Here is a 22,345-nt window from a genome sequence, read left to right as displayed (position 1 = left end):
TAACCAGCCGGGAGCCTTTTACCCTAGTTGGTCAGCAGCAGCCTCATCTTAAGGGAGGCTTCATCTTAAAAGGTGGACACTGGCAGTTAACAACCTCAGTCCATTTACCACGAGTTTACCATGAGTGAGACTCAAGTAATGAGGAACACCTACAGTAAAAGTCTGAAAAATGGGTAGTCACAACCAAAAAATAAATGAGCGGCATCCGTTTGCTACAGCACTGTAATGTTGACTTGTGTACCCACAACAGCTTTACAAGATGTGTGCAAATTTCAGACTGACCTGCTGGTTTTGGTATCAATAGTTCTGTGAGTAGCGTTACTGCACCAAAATACAGTGCAACGTGAAATGAGGGCCTTTGAGTTTAGGCAGCTCTAACTATTGAAATCGATTGTTATCTATGCATTCTACAACCTTAAACCCAGATGACCTCTGCTCGCTCAGGAAACTATTCAATACCTCTCTCCGGGAATTCACTGCTAACACACCTTCTGCTGCAGTCAGTGTGATAAAAATGCTAAGTGTATCAAAGGTCATTTGCTTATTATACGTTATGGCTAGACAGACAGCTTCTCCATTGTTATGTGCATGTTTTGTAAAGGTTTCCTTATTTCTAAGATCCAGACATATCATTTGCTGTGAAAAAAGCTTCTTGCTAGAAACATTTCAAGAGAGCAGCCGTTTCAGTTGTGTAAATGTCAGGCATGGTGACATATTTGCATCTAAAATAGGCAGTTTCTAGGTCACAGTTAAAAAAGGTGTTGACTCTTGAACTGAGAAAAGTTCAATGAGGTTTTAGCAGTATTCTTCAAAATCAGGATTTGATTCCAGGTAAAGTATCCTGTCTAATTGAATTTACTTTGGGAGTGATTTTTTTATTACTGTGTGAGTAAGGTGAGAATATAGTGAGAGAGTGTCAAGAAAAGATCTTGAGAGATAGAAATTGAGGCAGAGTGAGAAGAGAAGGAGAGAGTGGGAGAAGGAGAACAAAGAGAGGAAAAGAGAGGAAGTAAGAGGTAGAGAGACAGAGCCAGGGAAGAAAGTGAGAAGAGAGCTGAAAAGACAGTGATAAAGTAAACAATGAGGGAGAGACAGAAAAGAACAGTTAGAAAGCTTGAGGCAGAGAGAATGTAGCAATAGCGAGGTGTGGGAGATATAGAGAGTAAGAGTTAAAGAGATGAAGCTGGAGAAAGGAAGTTGATGGGATGCATACACAAAGAGAGGGCTAAGAAAAGATGTAAGGGGCATATTATCAAGTCAGGCGATAAAATTATGGCCGCTTTAGCGGCAGAAAACTGCCACTAAAACGGCGATATTGGGCTTGATAATATGCTCTATGGAATTCCAAATGAAGCCCATGTTAGATGTGAAGGACATCTAACATGGGCTTCAATTGGAATTCCATAGAGCATATTATCAAGCCCATTATCGCCGTTTTAGCGGCAGTTTTCTGCCGCTAAAGCGGCCATAATTTTATCGCCTGGCTTGATAATATGCCCCTAAGATATAAAGAGATGAGAGAGAGAAGAATGGAGAGAGCTGAATAAGCGAGAGGAATAGATAGAAAGGTAGAGAGAAAAAGAAGGAAAGGAGGAAAGAGAGAGGGTAGAGGGCAGAGAGACAATACTGAGAAAGAGAAACAGAGAGAGAATGACAGCTGTCAGTGTCAGAGCGCAGTTTAGAAAAGTGTCAAACTATTTCTTTTACGTGCCGTCCTCCGAGGTAGGTACTGAAGATTTGAACTAAATATGTCAGTGTTAGACGACAAACAATAATAATATGCGCTTAGTGAGCAGAATGTTACCAGAGTTTGGCAAATGTGTGGCTGTGAGTTGTTAATCGAGTGGAGGCTAGAGGCAAGGGTTTAAAGCATTCACTGCACACGTTCTCCATGAGACCTGGTTTGGAGCTAAGCTTGAATGTGGATCTGATGGTTCTAGAGGGCAAGTGGAAAAGCTGAGAGTTGACATCAGTCCTCTAGTACTATTAAAGGCATTGGGTCTATGATAAGCTTGAATAGGTTTATAGTAGAATTCATACAACACAGTAACCCACACCCTGAGTGACTTACCGGTAGCACAGCATGTGCTTCCAAACTTGCCTTACCCCTCATCCTAGAAAAGCTACCAAGAGAGATGAGATGGATAATGTGCATGCTGAATGGACTAGGTAGTGCTTAGAATCCATTGAGTCATCCCAGTCTCTCCCCATTTGAAGGTTGATTCATTGAGTACCAGAGAGCAAATAGTTTCTTAGGCCCAGATGTACGACCATTGGATTTAGCACCTCGCAATTTGCGACAAATTGCGAGTCGCAAAATTGCGAAGCACTGAATCCAACTGTTAGCGATTCCCAATGGGGTTGTAAAATGCGAGGCTCATCAATATACATAAGTCACTCGCAATTTGCAACCCAATTGGGAATGGCCAGCGTCACAGGGATGGTGGCCTGCTGGGATCAGCAGACAACCATGTCTGTGACTGCTTTTCAATAAAGCATTTTTTTTAAATGCATCCCTTAAAGGAAAAGTGGATGCATTTAAAAAAGAAGAAAATGAAACGTTTTCGTTTCCTTTTTAAGGGCAGGTAGTGGTCACTGGGTCCACTGCCTGCCTTTAAAAAATATTTTCCCCTGCATTCTCAAAGGAGGGGAGCGGTCCCCTGGGAACCTCTTCCCATTTGCGAGTGCTTTACCACCCTTCTTAGAAGGGTGGTAAACTGCGACCATTTTGTGGCCGCAATCGCAGTTGCAAAAAAGTCATACATACCTGGAGGACTTGCTATTAGTAAGGGACGCCCTCGGAACGCCCCTTCCTAACAGCGACTCGCTATTCTTATTTTGCAAGTCGCAAATAATTTGCGACTCGCACAATGGGAATAAGACATGGCCAACTCGTTTTTTGCGGTCGCAAAGGGGTCTGGAACCCCTCTGCAACCGCAAATAACGGTCGTACATCTGGCCCTTAGTTACAAGCCTTTGAGACAAGGGTGACCATGCTTTGCTGCACTCAAGGGTGATGGCCATCCAAAACTGGCACATTTTATCACAATAAAAATGAAAGCGTAAAGACTCCTTCCTCCCACCATCTTGGTAACAGACTGAAAGTGATTAAAATTCAGCTCCAATACTGGGACACCCACTCTTAGATATTTATATATATAGTTTGCAATTGTTGAGTCCATGCTTGCGCGCTTTCATGCCCCTACTCACAAACTCTTGACCAATATATTTATATTTAGACACAGGATTCTGCAATCATGTGCAAGTAAATGGAAGCAGTTCTTTTCTGAACACAAATACTGCACAGTATGTCTCTTTGTACCTGCTCCAAGATGGTGTTTATCCGCTCCACTTCGCAATCGATGACGTATCTCTTCTCTTGACGCCGGTCCATTTCCTCTATGATGCGTCTGAATTCTTGAACATCCTTTATGTTCCCCACTGATCTGGCTGTGACTTGCCAGTTGTTTTGTACCGCTGCTTCCATAATTGCTTGAAGAATCGAAAATCCTGAGAAAGCAAAGAATGGGCAATCAGGCACCGCATTGTTTGGGCAAAAATAAAAATACAATGTCATTTGCCATCTGCAGTAGGCGCGTGCATGCAGCTTTGGGGTCTCAGTCATACCAACCATGTGTTAGCTTTTACCAAGGAAAAACAATGTTAAACAGTGTGCTTAGTAACACAGAAAAGTATATGCATATAATTTTTTGATATATTGATAACATTAAATAATTAAAATACAGTATAAATAATAATTCACATTCATGTTTTTTTCTTTCTTTCCGTAATATGGAGCCCTGAATATTTCACCTAAAAATCTTTGACAATAGGTGCGTTAGCAAATAAGTTGAATGGAAGCAAAACAAAACTACAACACTTGGGGGGGGATATTCTCAAGAACGTGTGATAATTATCGCAGAATTAGCTTAGCGCAACTTTGCACATCGCAGTCTATCGTGGGAAAAAAACACAGTGTTAACGTTGTATTCTCAACCCAGCTGCACCATGCGATAGCCTCACGATAGCACGCCAAATGACTGTGTTAAAATTAACGCAACGCTGAAAAAATGCGAAACACAAACAAAGTTGCGATGCCCCAAATCGCTATACAAAAATCAGCGATAACCAGCGACAGGGCTGCAATTCCCACGCGTCATGTGGGAAAATGCACTATAAAAGCAGAAAGAAAAAGACAAAAAAAATAAACTGCGTAGCACCATGGATGCACCCGGAATAGTGCAGAGGACAACGCAAACCCCACAAGCCCCACAGACAACCTGTAAGGAACCTCGGGGTCGGGGTAGGCCAAGGAGAAGAGGAAGAGGAAGATGCGGTTCAGTCTGCAGGAAAACAGGATCATTGTTACGGAGGTGATAGAACACTACCAACAACTGTTCATCACCTCCAACGTGTCATTGGCAACAAAGACGCAAATATGGCAGACCATCTTGGACCATGTGAATGCAGTTGCAGCGTTGAGGAGGACAATAGAAGAGATCAAGAGGTGCTGGAATGATGTGAAGGGCAAAACCAAGAAGAAACTTGATGCCAACATGAACGCAGAGTGGAGGTGGGGGTCCAGCGGCACACCAGGAGCTGGATGACATTGAGAAAATGGGCCACAGTCATCAGTCAGGATACGGTGCCAGGAGTTGGGAATCTGGACACTGCTCAACATGACCTTACACAACATCAACAGGGTGAGTACCGACCAGGGACTGGAAGGCCAGGGGGAGATGGGCAAAATGGCACATATGCACAATTAAGTAGAGCACACTGCACACCCACATTGACGCTGGATCATGTCCCTGATCCCCGTGGCACACTGCAGCACACATACAAACACCAAGTAGGCCCCCGTCCACCATGTGCCCAAATGGGTCCCACCCCACACATCACTAATCTCACCACCAACACATGCACACGTGCGAAACCCAGCAAAGATGCGTATTTGTAAGCTACACTGACAATCAAGTGACACTACATGATGATTAGCATGGCTGCAGTCCAATCATCATGAGATTGTGCATGTGACGACACTGAGGTGGCTGAGTGTGGACCACATCCGGAAAGGATCAGGTCACACTCTGACACATCCATGTGCACAAACAACCCCTGACGTCAACAACACATCTGTGGACAAACCATGCCCAAGAGTCACAACTAGACCAAGAGCCCAATTTACCCAAGTCTGAAACATCTCAGCACTGTAGAAGCACAGAAGTGAAAGGCACACCGCATGAAAGGAATAAGGGGCAGCCAAATCAGAGCTGGTGCATTTTCTGAAGGTCTACTGTCTGCGCTGCCTCTGTGATAGTCGGGGAGGACCGGGGGGGGCGGTGGTCCTGGGTGTGGTGGCGGTGGGTGTTGTGGCCCTCTTGGGGCTCCGATCTGCATGATCAGTAGCTCCATGGCATCTGTTGTTCTTCAGGTGTGGCTCTGGGCTGGGCTCCCTTTTATGGTGCAGGTTGTCGTCTGACTTAACACCAGGTAAGAGCAGGTGTTAAATCCCTGCTGCTAACGTGGCTTATCGTCTGTTTTGGGATCTTATCGCCGATCTGGCTTGTCGTTGAGAATATTGCGAAGTGGTGTTATTGTGGCTTTTTGCACAGGAACGCCTACTCTGCATCTCATTAGCGTTAGTTGCTGGTGTCATCCGTGGCGAGGTTTTTTACGGCTGCTATCGCAGGAAAACTGGCGATATCGGCTGTTAGCATCAGCTTGTGAATAGGGCGATAAATCTATCGCCACTTTGGCTGCGATAAAGTGCCGCTAACTGAGCGATAAGTCCTTAGAAAGCAATAGGCTGCCAAAACAAAAGTCTGGGACTGGAAACCATGTCTGTAATGATCTTGAAGGAGGTGGTCAAACAACACAAATCTAACTCATGGGCTTCTGATAGTTTCCTTTAAATTTTGGCAGGGTCCTAACATCATTTCTTCAACAAGAGAAGTACATTTTATTGCTGCAAAGCTTAATTTTTTTACCCCTGACTTCACGTGTCTTCTAAGGATCAGTGCTTGACTGGGAGGAAATAGCAATGTAATGTTCAGCAGTTCTATGCAGAACACTAATTGCCTGGGCAGACAAAGAAACAAATCTACAGGGTTTAACATATCTGAGAGGTAAATGCCTTGAGCAGTAATGATACACTTTTAATGGGCCTACAGCATGGTAAAAGTTAAAAATACATTCACTGCCTAATGATACAAGTAGAGAAAGATGATCGCTATACTGGACACAAACAGCTCCCAGCAAATTCATGCTCCTTGCACCAACGTTCTACACATTACATCTTTACCCTTGAATAAGTAAACCCGATGACATATTTTTGTAAGTTACCCTATGCTAAAATAGCTATCCTTTTGTATCTATGCCCCACAACACAAACCCCATGCTCTTTAGAAGCATAAATAATAGTTGCTATCATTATGTAACTCAAAGGCAGTCATTTTTATCAACCACAGAATAATGAAAGTCTCTGTTAACCATCCCTGCCTTTGAAGTTAGTGACTTGCATACCACAGGGCACTTAGCAGATTAAACTACGTTAAAAGTTAATGAGGTAGCCATGATACAAATGGCTAGACATAAATATCAAGATAATCATGGTTGGGAGAAGGGTTTTCCCCAACCTTTATGTAGCAGACATTCTTATTTATAGGGTAGTATGAATATACATGCAAAAAATACATTTGTGTAGATTTCTATATGTAGCCCTTTTTTGTTTTATAATCTATACAAATCACAAGATGATTTTTTTTCTACCAAAAACTTAAATGTATGAATTTGATGCACCCAAAATAATATAAAACAAATAATTTATTGTGAAATTATTAAAATATTTTGTCTAGATGATTTACAAAGAATAAGCATCGTAGTACATTAGAGTATGGCATTGCTGAGTGCATTTGGCTGGAGACCATTTCCTCCCTTGCACCGATTCTCCTTGAGAAGAGGAACAGTATCTGATAGTATCACCTATCCATGACATAATAATTGTGCATTCATTTATTAAATACAACAGGCCTGATTCAAAATGTTAACTTACACTTTTAAGCGAGTTTACATGTTGGAGTAAGTTTACTACTTTCGGTAATCACAAACTCAGAGTGTTAACTCAAAAGTGTAAGTCCACCCATTAAGTATAGAAATTGGCTTAATCTTGTGTGGGTGAGTAAGAGCCCTCCATACATCCGTCCCTCACCCTCCCTCAACCCCTCTTACTCCTCTCTAATCCCATCCCCTTTTGTAGTAAATCTGCCCCTTCTTCAAGCCATTCCCCTGTGCTCGTCCAACTTTTAATACTCAAACCTATATTTTGGCGTGCAGAGACCCCGCAGTTGGGGCAGGGAACTCTACACACATAAGTATAGGTAATACTGAAATGTAAATCTTGATGCATTTTTGTGAATTGCAATTTGTATTAAAACGTACTACAAAGTGCAGTTTGTGAATCAGGCCCTATAAGATCATGTTGAAAATGTGCACAATCATTCAATTGAGTTTTAGTTAAAATGCTAGTGATGGCTCCTGCTGCTTGTCATGATAATATTCATTGCAAAATTGAAGCAAATAAATCTTTCATTCAACTAATTAGACACATAATTTTAATAGTGGGTGGAAACAGGTGCAGGAATAATCAATATGTGTTTAATTAAAAGTTGACAGTGAAAAAAGTATCAGAGTAATTAAACAGAATATAGTAATGAAGTGAGCTGCAGCAAACTTGAAAATGCAGATGATCTTTGGAATGCAATCTTGAAAAAGATCCCTCATTGGCAGCCTGTGTGTCACTTACAAAACAATTCAAAGCAACACCTTTGCGTAGCTGAATTAGGTTCTCCTTTATGCTGGCGTGGTTGTGCTCGGAATTACAATTCTTGGTTCTCTGGTGTAATACCCTTATAACTTCGAAGTGTCATGCCAATTCTTAACCTACACCTCCACCCATACGGTGAAAGCTGTAATCATAAATAACATACTGTATTTTTAATGGATGCAGAAATAATTTATTCTAACATATTTAACTGCAACTAATCACAAATTTATTTTTGTTAAAAAAATAAACACTGCCAATCCTTAAACTAACAGCAAAAGCCATATTTTAATGTGTATACAATTACTGAGTGACTGACGACCAACTGCGATATCTCTGGCTGATTGACAACATTTCTATAGTGCCCACGACCCTTTAGAGGTCTCTTAAGAGGAGTATGGGTATGTACTTAAAATGTTTCAAAGGTTATCTGTACCTTATACGTGCAATACCATTAAGAAGATAATCATATGTATTCAAAGACTTCTGTTCCAACTCATAAAATGTTTTTTTAATACAAACAGCAATGGTCTCACGCTCTGTAAACTAGAACGTGGTTGTAATTATACATTTCAAATCTCTACAGCACCTTTGCACTATTAAACGGTCAACATATGAATGACACATAAAAAAAAAATGGGACAATTTCAATTGAGTTGAGAGAAAACAACGGATCCAATTTTGGTTAAAACCTATCAGAAAAAATTGAGTTCACGAATGTTAATGTACAACAATCTCTGTTAAATACATAGGTTATGAATTAATAATAAAGTTGGCTAGGCTCAATTCAATGAAAATATAGGGATGAATGTTCACATACCAGGCTTGATTATTATTGTTGGCTGTGTGGTTTATCACAGTGTAAGGGTAACATAATCTCACTCATTTCAGATCTAAAGCTTCATTAATAAAGATACTTTGTGTAATATTATAGCTTTATCACTATAAGGATGATAAATGTGTTTCATTATTTTTCTATGCACTCTGTATTAAGATATTGCTGTTTCCCAAATACACATAAGATTCGTTGCAATAAAAGTAAGAAAAACTAAAACTAACAAAAAATGCCTACAGGCAGATGCCAACTATCACTCATCTCCAACGCAACTAGGTGCCATCCTACCTCCAACAAGCTTCTGAGAAGTAATCACTACATATTTTGCAATCTGGTATGAGTGTTGCTATCATCTCTGCCCAAAACAATGAATTATCTTTTTGGATTTCTTTTCAATGGTAGAGTAAGGTAACTAGTGACTAGTCTGAATAATTTAATTTGAAGTATATTTAATTCCAACTCTTTAGACTGCAAAATAATGAATTATACAGGGGTAAGCTTGAAAAAGATAAGCAGATATTGTTAGTTGGTTGCATCTCACAATATTGACTGCAACAATATCGACCTGCAGCAATATTGAGTCCATAACATTGGCTACAATTATATCATCAAGGTAATACATATAGTATAGATTTACTATTTGATCCGCACATCTTGACGTTTTAGAGGTAGTTGATATTGTGGAATTTAATGGCAGGCAGATAATTTGACCACAATATTTTAATCCAAGGGTAGGTTCTATAGTTAGGGCAACAGGTAAGGTAAGGTTTGAGGTTATGGAGGGGATGAGAGTTAGATTTATTTTGAGGGATAAATCTAGGATTAAAGTGTGGATTAGAAATAGAGTTATTTTTAAGGTCGGGGTGCGGATGAAAGTTATGGTTACATTAAGTGTGTAACTTAGGTTTGGTTTTGGCTTTCATTTATGGTTACAGGTTAGGGTAATGTAAATTAAAGAAAACATTATATTCAAGAGTTAATTCAAACCAATTACTCGAAATAATATGAATTTCAATAGAAATGGGCAGTTGTTTACAATTTGGAAAGTAAACAGTAACTAAAACCATATGTTTGTCTTATTTATTGAACTCTTCGCATAGAGTCATACACTAAAGGATGTTTTTAAATGCAGGTTGAGTTTTTTTTCATGACCAAGACATTCCAATTAATGTTCAATTAAACAGAAAAGGACAATGTTGAACCTCTTGTGAATAACATTGCCCCAAGCAATCCTTAATCCTGGTATGTCTACAGGTGTAATAGAGTAGGATTGCACTAGTTTCTCCATATTTGAACTCAGAGTCTCCAACATGTAAATCCATAAATGCTCCAAACTGAGATCGTTCATTTTATTTGCTGAGTGCCAGGAAGCTCGCTTCTTACATTTGAACCTGAGGCATAGATTGTGCTGCCCAAAGCAATTAAATCTAACTTTAGGCAGGATAAAAATAGTGGCTCAAACAGAAACACATTCTCTCTTACTGGCAGTGGAACTCTTTGATGCTGATTTTCCTGGCAACTAACAGTATACAGAAGAACAGCAGGACTGCCTGTCCTGCTGCTTCCCACTGCTGCAAGAATAGGTCACACGATTCTAAGGTGACCCTCCAGTTGAGAAGGCACCATTAAAGCACAGAACCACTTTTCATTAATTTCAGCGGAGCTGCTTATTTTTATTCTCTGACTAGACCTCATTTTCATAGCTGCCTGCCACCAGCAGCTGCTGTCAGCTTGCTTCAGTAGTTGAGTGCAGCATGCATTTCTTCCATAAACAGAGAATGGCGACATTCTGACTGACATTTACCGGTTCTTTTGATTAAGAAAAACACTTCCAAACTGTCTGTGTTTGCCTGCTCTTTGCCCTCTTATCGTGGGCGGTACATTTATTATTTTCTCTACCTGTCTACACAGTGACTGGTAAAAAGAGAAAGTAAAAATGGATATGTGTTTATTCAACATCAGGTGGCATGTTGACGCAACACAGATCCTTTGAAACATCTCTAGTGATAAACACAGTATTGTTGGACCTAAAAAAGGAATGTTTTGACATTCAGGAGCAAAACAACCCTAGCCTATCACCATAAAGCAGCAGCTGCAGGGCCTCTGGTGGCTGCAACCATTAGACCGCCCAGCGGGCTCTCATTCCCATGACAGTCCAGTTCCCTTATCATGCCGTACTTGTTCCATTTTTGCTCTCACCACATATCTCACATTGGATTTCCTGCCTGACTCTCCCCTGTGTTTAGAATGGTGGAGATATCAGTTGTCATAATCTTTTTTTTTTTAAATCAAATTGCTATATGTGCCTTATAGAAATTGTGAGGAATTTCAAAATACATTTTTTTGGTACGCAATTGTGACATTCCAGCATAGTTTTTGATCAAAGTCTTGATGAAGCCAAGTTGTATCTGAAGGCCCTTCCTGGGATACACATTTGTTTGTCAATGGATTGGAGAGGGGATGACCATGCCAGGGCAGCTTTGACACTGCCCTCCCACATATTTGAATTATGTTTTTCATGTAAGGTAATGGCTGGGGTCAAACAATCCAAACCCCTGTGTGAGACTGGTCTAACTGATTTATCTAAGAATGCAAACTTTTGGAAAGCCTTCCATTATTCATAAGGTCCACGGCTGCTTGTGTAACGCTTAAGCTAATAAATGTTCTTTTCCTATACTGTTCACTTCAGTATGTTTTCAAAATGTCTGTAGAACCTTTGCCTTTAGACAGGGCATCACTGATGACAACACATATTGACCTATGTGCATTCTATGTGTAAGAAACTAGATTGTTTAACTGTGGGAGACTAATGTATTAGAACATCATTTAGAGGTTGGCAAATGGGATACTCCATCACTAATGTGTCGGATATGTGGTCCACCGTATGACAAGTTCTCTACACTATAACTCACTGGCAATATGGAGAATGGGATATATACCACTTTTATGAAAGTTTATCCGGTTCACCAAAATCTAAATGAGGCACTTAGTCTTTATATGAGCAGCGACAAACTCCTGCACATTCAATCTAATATCTAAAAGGAAAAATCAAGTTTTATGAGGAATTTTGAGTTCATTCTTTTTAGCTTGGCTCAAACAGAAAGGATTTTTCCTCATAGAAAAGGGCATTTGCTATACTTACATAATCACCAAAACAAAATTAATGTCAATAAATAAATATGGTAAAATTCCTAAATCTCTTTCGTTAAGAAGAATATAGCATTATTAAAAGGTGTGTCCACAGATAAACATTAGAATACACATTGAATCTTATGAGTAATAGTGTTGTGCATCTAAGGTGCCGTCTGCAGCCAACTAGTTATTGAGCAAGGCCTTGTTGTTCACCTTCATCCTTATTTGGAAGTCAAAATTTGCCAGTAAGGCAGGAATCTGTGGTAGAAATAAAATTTCCACAGCAAATAGGATTGTCCTATCTTTTTATGTGAGGTGACTTTCACACTTGTAAATCCTTTAGTGAATAGCAAACAATCGTAAACTTACACACAAGTTTACTTTACCTTTGTGAATGAGGCCCTTAGTGTATATCAAAGCAAAGGGCCTGTTACTGCCGTAGCTGCTGCAGCACCCCCAAATTAATTATGCTGGAATTCAGAAGGTGAATGAATGATAGAGATGCCTTTCAAAGATAAGTTCAAAGATAGAGGTCATATGTCAGGCTACGTCTTCGGATACATTTCCGTTCATTCTTTTAACATGGAAATTGGTGTTTACTTTCATGTTGTTGTACGATGAAGTATGTGACAATCTTGCTGGTGTGAAAGGAAATGCTGCAAGGTGTCTTTTTTCTAATACACATAAAATGCAAATACCTATAAATGAATTGTACAAATATTACAAAACATATAACCAGCTAGGAAAGCACACGACTCGCTTGCTGTTGTAATTCAGAAGTATGATGTAAACAAAGATATTATTAGGATCAAAACAAGTTAAGTCACTTTACTTGTTTATGCACAAATGAGAAATATTCGCTAAAACCTGATTTCAATACATTATTATTTGTGCACTATATAGTTTTATCAGTAAAACTGTATGTCTTTGCAAATGCAATGGTCATTTCAATGGAAAATGTGAGGTACGTAAATGGCAGTGCGCTATAGAATCATGCTTTAGTGATATATATATATTTGTAATAGTGTGCTCCTAAATACACCACCAGATACATACCACAACCTTACCACTCTCTTGCCGAATGGGTGTGGCTCATTTGCTGTACTTGGTCTGGATGTATGTCGTTACAACGCACACTTTTACAACGCATGCACTTACAACGCATTTTTTACAACGCAACATCCACTACAACGCATTCCATTACATAGCATGACACTACAACGCATTTTTAAAAAGTACCTTTACAACGCATTCCATTACATCGCATACCACCTTTACAACGCATACAATTACAACGCATAATATTAAATTGCATTTAAAGTAAGTATTGGATAGTATAGGGGTAAAAATTACTATTCTAACTCCAGGGGGTGCAACAGTAGGGTAAGTGTTGGATAGTATAGGGGTAAAAATTACTATTCTAACTCCAGGGGGTGCAACAGTAGGGTAAGTGTTGGATAGTATAGGGGTAAAAATTACTATTCTAACTACAGAGGGTGCAACAGTAGGGTAAGTGTTGGATAGTATAGGGGTAAAAATTGCTATTCTAACTCCAGGGGGTGCAACAGTAGGGTAAGTGTTGGATAGTATAGGGGTAACAATTACTATTCTAACTCCAGGGGGTGCAACAGTAGGGAAAGTGTTGGATAGTATAGGGGTAAAAATTACTATTCTAACTCCAGGGGGTGCAACAGTAGGGTAAGTGTTGGATAGTATAGGGGTAAAAATTACTATTCTAACTCCAGGGGGTGCAACAGTAGGGTAAGTGTTGGATAGTATAGGGGTAAAAATTACTATTCTAACTCCAGGGGGTGCAACAGTAGGGAAAGTGTTGGATAGTATAGGGGTAAAAATTACGATTCTAACTCCAGGGGGTGCAACAGTAGGGTAAGTGTTGGATAGTATAGGGGTAAAAATTACTATTCTAACTCCAGGGGGTGCAACAGTAGGGTAAGTGTTGGATAGTATAGGGGTAAAAATTACTATTCTAACTCCAGGGGGTACAACAGTAGGGTAAGTGTTGGATAGTATAAGGGTAAAAATTACTATTCTAACTCCAGGGGGTGCAACAGTAGGGTAAGTGTTGGATAGTGTAGTGTAATATTATGCGTTGTAATGGTATGCGTTGTAAAGGTAGTATGCGATGTAATGGAATGCGTTGTAAAGGTAGTTTTTAAAAATGCGTTGTAGTGTCATGCTATGTAATGGAATGCGTTGTAGTAGATGTTGCGTTGTAAAAAATGCGTTGTAAGTGTAGTGCGTTGTAAAAGTTGCGTTGTAAAGGTTGTTCCCCACTTGGTCTTTGTGTGATGCTTGGGTTTTTGACAAATGCCTAAGAGTTCTGTGACATAACATTGATGGCAGCACCCCCATTCTGAAAATTGTTTCAGCACCACTGGTTCCTGCTGCCCTGTTCTGATTGGACTCTATGATGGTCTAATTTACCCTACTGTAAGCTTCCTTAGACCTCTATTTTATACCACATTGTCCATACTATGGCATATACTTCATAATTTGCCGTAGTATACGAAACACTCAAGACTTGCAGTATCAGCCTGTTGGCTCATTAAGGTTTCAATAACAAGGCCAATTTAAGACCAGTGCCTAAGGTAAGGAGAATCCATTTAGACCATAGCCATTTGCTTTGTTTCACAAGGATGCCAAAGAAGACTCATCCCTAGGTTGAAACTGGTGGGAAAATGTATGGGGAAACTATTTCGAGTTGAGGGTGCAAAGAGTGGCATACAATTTAAAAGAGTGATGGTTCATTGGTAAATTAAAAGATGTTCATTGAAAACCTACTCCTCTACCAAGCTAGGCCATAGTTACACGTAGAGACACAAGATTTCGCCCTGTAGTTGTGGTGAGGGGGTTAAACATAGTGGATGGGTGAACCTGCTGTGCACATGGGAGAAGCCACCTGGACCTCATGGCTTTTCCTCCGTCTCAGTCGCCATTTGTATGTATTCAAAATTGTATAGCTTATTTTGACATCAGATGGGCAACAACCAACTAAATGTTAACTTCAATACAATGGACATTGTAATGTTTAGATAGGCGCCTTCCTGCATGAATTCTGCTGCCCACCTAATATGGGTTCTACTCCTACTCCTGTTACTCATGCCCATAATTTGCGGGTCATTTGAGATCGTTGGCTGTCATTTTAGTGCAAATCTCCAAAGTTACATCTTCTTGTTTTCTTCTTCTGTAACTTCTTCCTGATCTGACAATGGCCTGTGTCAGTCCCGCAGTTTTGTTCCTATTCAGATGTTTAAATCCGCTGCTGTAATGCATATATTGAAATGTACATTTCTTGACCTTTTTTTGCATCAAACTGTCGCACTAACTCTTCTGCTGTATCTGTCTGTAATTCTTAGACGTAGAGTTATCTTTCTTTCTTCATTCTCATGAATTACTCCTTTTGCTTCACTCCTCCTCAGTCAGCCTCACCCTTATTTATTCATCACTCTGCTTTTTATGCTCTGATTTACAATTATTGGCAGTCTTTTAGAGTGGTTTGATTATATTAGATCTATTTCAACATTGTGTGTATTCTTCAAATTCTCTTCCTTCTTTGGCTTTAATTCCCAGTTTTGCGGATGATTTATAAATGCTTTTCTTTCCTTTAACTTACTCACTTTATGCTTCATTGTCGAAATGCTTTTTCATCCAAAAGATGGTTGTTGGCACATTTCAGGCACCCTTATCCAGTGTTAAACAAAACTTTTTTTTGCCAACAGTTTCTTTGTTTCTTTGCACTGTCAACGTAACCAAGATTTTAGAAGTCACAATGGACCATCTGCCCCCCAGGCATTACATAAACATACCCCACCATGTTTGGGATTGACCCTCAGCATTTCGTGAATTCTTACTTTTTTAATTGTTAAAGTTTTCTTTGAGTAAATCTTAAAATGGGGTTAATGTTCGCCCAATTATGTGCCGTTACCTACCATTGGTTGGCTTCCACATCAAATCTTGTTTCCTTGCTTCTGATTGGTCAGCGCCTCCTGCTCCTTCCTACTTCCTCTTAGGGCTTCTGTGTTGTTTCTTCCATGGAGCATGGACCTGGTACAGCTTCCTGTCTGATACCAGTTTCCTTCCACTGGTCACTCGTGCCTGCAGGTATTTTTTCACTTTTTTACAATTACTCTATAGGAGTCACTCTATAGAAGTCCCTGTGTCTCCAGTCCCTCCCTCCTCCCACCGTCTGTGCTTTTGTCCCCCACCACCACTGCTCTCCCTTGTGTTGCTTCCCCCTCCCTCCTCCCCCCACACTTCCCTCCTCCCCTACATCCACCTCATGTTGCTTGCCCCCGCATACTGTTCCACCCTCCAATATGTTGCTGCTCCCTCCCTCTTCCTCCCCCCACATCTCTTGTATTGCTTGACCTCCACATTTTCCCCGCCCTTCTTTATGATGCTGCTCCCTCTCTCCTTCCCCACATCTCTCTTTCTTGCCCCCCACCCTTAAAGTAAAGATAAAAAATGATATGATGCTTTTTTCTTTACTTTAAGACATGTTGCTTAGAGTAAAGAAAAGAAAGTGTTGAAACATGGTCAACTCTGGCCATGTTACAGTACTTTTTTCTTTACTTTAAGCAATATTGCACAGCAGCCCGCACTGCTGTGCAACATGTCTAAAAAACAAAGCCAATAGATGTTGCATAGGCGAAACCAATTGCCTTTGGATTTTCCCTTCGCGTGTGAGGAGAGAGACAGACTTTCGTTGCCTCCAGCCCTGCTAACTCTGCTACCTTTCGCGACACCCGCTTCGCGGGTGCCGCTCATCTGCCCTGTGACCCTCTGCTCCCTGGTGTGAGCGGCTCCACAGCCGGTGGAGGGATAACGCGCTCCCAGGTTGAGTTAACTTAAAAGTGCACAGTGCGTGGAGCCTACCGGGGGACTGCGAGGACCAGCAGCCCCAGCTCTTCACAGCTGCTGCCTCTTCCCCCGGCGGCCACGCCCCCAGCCTTCAGCCTTATCAACGCCTGGGTGTGTCTGCTGAGTGGGTGCCTTTGGATTTTCCCTTCGCGTGTGAGGAGAGAGACAGACCTTCGTTGCCTCCAGCCCTGCTAACTCTGCTACCTTTCGCGACACCCGCTTCGCGGGTGCCGCTCATCTGCCCTGTGACCCTCTGCTCCCTGGTGTGAGCGGCTCCACAGCCGGTGGAGGGATAACGCGCTCCCAGGTTGAGTTAACTTAAAAGTGCACAGTGCGTGGAGCCTACCGGGGGACTGCGAGGACCAGCAGCCCCAGCTCTTCACAGCTGCTGCCTCTTCCCCCGGCGGCCACGCCCCCAGCCTTCAGCCTTATCAACGCCTGGGTGTGTCTGCTGAGTGGGTGCCTTTGGATTTTCCCTTCGCGTGTGAGGAGAGAGACAGACTTTCGTTGCCTCCAGCCCTGCTAACTCTGCTACCTTTCGCGACACCCGCTTCGCGGGTGCCGCTCATCTGCCCTGTGACCCTCTGCTCCCTGGTGTGAGCGGCTCCACAGCCGGTGGAGGGATAACGCGCTCCCAGGTTGAGTTAACTTAAAAGTGCACAGTGCGTGGAGCCTACCGGGGGACTGCGAGGACCAGCAGCCCCAGCTCTTCACAGCTGCTGCCTCTTCCCCCGGCGGCCACGCCCCCAACCTTCTTGTACTTCATTGGCCTCAGCACCACCGCGACGCGGGACGCGTGCGGGACGGAGCACGGGGCGAAGACCGGGCAAAGAGCAGGCCGTTTGAGGCCGTTCGAGTACGTGAGAGTCCGGTCCGGGCCCCCCCTCTTTGCCTGTATCCAAAGGTCTTTGAACCATTAGTAAAATGTGTACACGGGAAACCAGGAGCAAAACTTCTTCACTAGCTGCAGCCGGGGCTGTTAAAGGCCCTATTGACACTTATTTTGCTAAAGCTGGCTCCCTTTTGATTGAGGAAATCGAGGTTCTGGAGCGCAGAATCTCACAAGAAATAGACTGGGTAAGGAGGTCTTCAATGGGCCCTATGGCCCAAGCTAGAACCCCAGAAAACAGATCTGGTCTTCCAAACAGCCATATTACAGACCAGGCAACATGTCCACTCCCAGTCACTAATCCCACCAACCCCGAGCTCACTATTGAGGTCCCGAGTGACTTTGAGGACATGAGCCTTATGGCCCTACCTAACACCCAAATTCTCCAGCTTATAACCACAGAGAACATTGAGACAGCCAAAGTTGTAGGAACCAACTTAGATAGCAATAGGGGTACTAGGGAAGGGGCTATTCCTAAAAAGAAGAAGGGGCTTCAAAATAAAGAAGATCATAGGACCAAAACTCCGAAATCCAAGCAAGTCAGAGGCAAAAGGGAGAAAGGTGCTTCCTCTGACCCTATTGTGAATATATCAGGACCGCCATCTCCCCCTAGAATGATCAATTCAACCTCACTACCACAACTCAGCAGCAACGCACCATTAGACACTATCTCAGACGACATCACTTTAGAGGATATAGGCACACTAGTTAGGTCTCTGCTGAGCCCCCTTGAGGCAAGACTTATCAAGATCGAAGCTAGACTAGTTAGCATCGAAAAGGCAACCGTGCAACTTGCCGACTCAAGGAAAATTGTTAACAGTGGGACCAAAACAACAAGAGAGGGACCAGGACCAAAATCCACCAAAGGCAATGGTCCTCCCACAACAATAATTAATAAACCCCCACAAACTAATCCCAAACCTTCACAACCTGCACCAATCAACGCTCCGGCATCACTAGTTGCAAACAAGGCCCCTATCCCTACCCAACAAACGGCAACTGCTACCCCAAAATCAACCCTTCCACTGAAAGATAATATTCAGCCTCCGGCTAAAGCTAAGAGAGATCCTCCTACTACTGGAGAGAAACCTAATACTACTCCCAAACCTAAATCCATAAACCTCCCCCCAGAAGCAGCACCCTACACTCTAGTTCTGGCGGGGGTTCCTGAACTAAATTCCACCACATTTGAATCCACCACTTCACTCAAAAACAAAGTAATCAACTGGCTCTCCGTAAACAGACCGCTACCGAGAGGAACTACTAGCGATATATCCATGGCTAGGAGGGCAACGTGGGTGGGCTACACTAAGAAATCCATTAGAGGTGACTGTATTCTGGTCACCTTCAGAGATCCGAATACAGCCGCATATATCTGTACCTGTGCTGCTGATGAGGATTTTGCGAGCATCATCCAACCATTACCCCTCTCATTTTTTTACCCCTCAAATCTGTATAACCTTGAGGACCACAGGTGGAGGTACCACCAGGAGTTGCTGGAGGGTTGGGAAAACTGTCACAGGGAGAACAACAACTATCCGTCACACAGGGAAAGACCAACAGAGCAGTTCCCTACATATGGGGATGAGGCCGGCTGGGAAACTGTCACAAGAAGGAGGGGGGGAGGTGGTGGACACAGGAGGGGAATTCCAGGGCCACATAGAATACACTACCCCGCCTATTTATCTACCCATAACCGATACAGCAGTCTTGAAATGGTAGACTGACATGCGGTTGATGAGGGGAGCGCAACTCAAATATCTTCCACAAACGAGCCCAAATTCGCCACAGCTGCTGATACTTATTTTTTAGCACCTGGCACAGTTGATCCCAGACAGGTCCCAAGCGTTACGCCTTCCTCTCCTTCCCCTGATAACAGACCCAAGGGTACGTTCCTCGTCCCCACAAATCCACGGCCGCCCCACGAGTGTACTACTACCAACTCGGTTTTTATGGGCACGGCCTCCACCCAACCACTAGAAATAACAGTGATTTCTTGGAATGTGGCAGGCCCTCCTAGCAAAATAGATTGCACAGAATGGGGTACATACATCAGATCAAAAAATATAATTCTCCTACAAGAAACTTGGGCGCGCGAAGAAACAGCATTCCCGGGTTTTGCCTCCTTCTTTAAAGCAGCTAAATGGGGGGGAAGGGGTAGGCCATCTGGGGGACTAACTACATGGGTAGCCACGGACTTAGGTTGCCAAGCTACTTATTTAGAGACCGCTTCTGATGATCTATTGGCTGTCTCACTCGAGTGGCCGGACTCATCGAAGTTGCTAGTAATCAATATCTACTCAAGGCCGGTCCCAATGCACAAAGAATCTGGCACAGTGGATGAGCTAGCCAAGCTCTTAGAAGGAATCCCAAGCGAACTTGCTTGCCTGGTAGGAGGCGATTTCAATGCTCAATACGAACCACTGCCTGGGCTACGTGATGGTCCTTCCCTGGAGGAAGATTCATATTGGCTTATACCTGAGACGGTGGCACCACCCCCACGGGCCTGGACTCCTTTAGCCCTACAGATAACTGCCCTCACCCTCAACCTTGGTTTAAGGGCATGCAACGGTCGTACCAAATCAGACACACCAAGTACCCATACTTTTAACAAACCCGGCAGCGAATCCAGATTGGACTATATTATGGTCAAACTGTTTATGTGGCCAGCAATAGTCGACTTTAAAGTCACCCCAAGATTAGACAGTGACCACAATTCCCTGGAACTGACTTATTCCCTGCCTGGGAGAGAGGCAATAATCAATGGGTCGGACAAAGATAAAACGGGCCTCCTACTTGAAAATAATCGTAGGAAGGTCAAGTGGGAGAAACTGGCCAGCAACCCAGAACGAATATCCCGGCTATATGAAAGGATAATCCCATTACTGGAGGATGCCTTCCAGCTAGGAACTAGGGTCTTAGACGATGCTACTAGAGGAGAGCTTGCACAAATACATGCAGGCATCCTCACCACCCTAGAGCAGGACCTATTCTCATCTGCAAGGCAAAGGAATGGCCCTAAACCGAAGACATCTTGGTATAATGCCGCTTGCAGGGAAGCCAAGGCCCACTTGCTACTTGCTATAAAGGAACACCATAACAAAGATGAAATCCGCGCCAGGAGAAGATCATATAAAATCCTCCTGGAGAACGCAAGGGCAGAATGGGACCACGATTACTGGGAAAACCTCACTAATGCATTAACAGCTAGAGATTCCCGTAAATTTTGGCGCGTAGTGGCGAACGGCACGGAGGATTTATCCTCCGCAATAGAGCCCAATATAGCCCCTACGGTATGGCAGACCCACTTTGAGGCCCTGTACGCAGAGGGTGGGGGTGAACAGAACAGAGATGGTCCCACAATTTCATCCTGTCCCACTAGGGTTGTTTTCACCGAAAAAGAAGTGAGGGACGCCATTAAAGGGCTAGCTGCCGGAAAAGCCCCAGGACTTGATGGGGTGCCCGGTGACCTGTTTAAGCAGGAACCCGGGATATGGGCACCCTATCTTACACTAATATTCAATGCCATTGCGGGGGGACTGGAGGTGCCCGATACTTGGAGGGGAGCAGAGGTGGTCCCAATTTACAAAAAGGGATCCCCCTTGCTCCCTTCCAACTATCGTCCTATCAGTCTAATCGACATATCCCAAAAATTGTTCGGTAGACTGATACTGAATCGACTGCAGGCCTGGACCGAAGAAATGGAAATTTTGTCCCCTTACCAGGCAGGATTCAGGGAGGGTGTATCAACCATAGACCAAATCTTCAGGTTAAATCTCCTCTACTGGAAAACAGCTGTAATCGAGGGCGGCAGTCTATATACCATCTTTGTAGACCTACGTGCCGCCTTTGATTTGGTTCCCAGAGCGAGGCTATGGAGAGTCATGGAAGAGTTGAATGTCCCTACTGATATCCTGACAATCCTGATGAGACTCCACCACAACAACTACGCTCGCGTAAGGTGTGGCAAAGGTGGCAAACTAACCGAAAGGTTCCCCGTTCGCAGAGGTGTGAGACAGGGTTGCGTGCTCGCACCGACCCTGTTCTGCATCTTTGTGAACGGGGTTGTTGCCCACCTAAACAGGATCCCCAACTCCGATGCCCCAAAATTGACCGGCAGCAGGGTGCCTGCAATCATGTTTGCAGACGACACCCTGCTGCTGTCTAAATCCCCCATGGGGATTCAGCGCATTTTGGACGGTTTTCTAGACTTTTGTAATGATCGGGGATTGGAAATCAACCCCCAAAAAACTAAGTTCATGATCCTGAACCCCAACCCCCAGAATCGAGCCCCACCCAGGCTAGGCACAACACAACTGGAACGTGTGCACAATATTGAATATTTGGGGATCACGTTAAACGAACATCTATCGTGGACGTCTCATCAGGCCAAAGTGACCATCAAACTGGCACAGTTGGCGGGTGGCACTATGCGCCTGGCGAACAAATCCTTTTATCGTCCACTAACCCCAATTATTCACATATATAAAACTCAAGCACGGGCTGGTGTCACATATGGGGGTGAGCTCTGGGGTCACACTCATCTCCCAAAGTTACAGTCCACCGAAAATAAATTCCTGAGACAGGTCACTGCCCTCCCCCAGAGCACTCCATTACTCCCCCTCAGATTAGATCTGGGAGTAAGACCAATAACAGAGGAGCTAGGTCTTAAACCCCTAACCTTTTGGAGGCGTTTGTGGTGCAGCCCCGATCTCTTAAATTACAGAGAGGAACTCCAGGAATTCTTGCAGCTGCGGAATGCCACGAGGATCCCGTGGCTGACCTA

General features: G+C 43.1%; 1 protein-coding gene across 5 annotated transcripts in view; it reads right to left on the bottom strand.

Moving 5' to 3' along the window:
* Positions 1–22,345, bottom strand: part of GRIA3 (glutamate ionotropic receptor AMPA type subunit 3) — a 1,128,422-nt gene that overhangs the window by 617,327 nt on the left and 488,750 nt on the right. For all 5 annotated transcript variants that reach the window (XR_014962259.1, XR_014962260.1, XM_085608118.1 and 2 more), the window contains exon 4: positions 3,323–3,510. Coding sequence is in view for 3 of the 5 variants with exons in the window: in XM_085608118.1 (XP_085464244.1) it covers positions 3,323–3,510 (188 nt within the window). In the remaining 2 variants the exon portion in view is untranslated. The remainder of the gene's footprint in view (positions 1–3,322; positions 3,511–22,345) is intronic.

The sequence above is a fragment of the Triturus cristatus genome, chromosome 5_2 (assembly GCF_964204655.1).
Source record: "Triturus cristatus chromosome 5_2, aTriCri1.1, whole genome shotgun sequence".
Classification (NCBI taxonomy): Eukaryota; Metazoa; Chordata; class Amphibia; order Caudata; family Salamandridae; genus Triturus; species Triturus cristatus.
The sequence above is the reverse complement of the archived record's forward strand: the minus strand, read 5'-3'. Positions and strand labels throughout refer to the sequence as shown.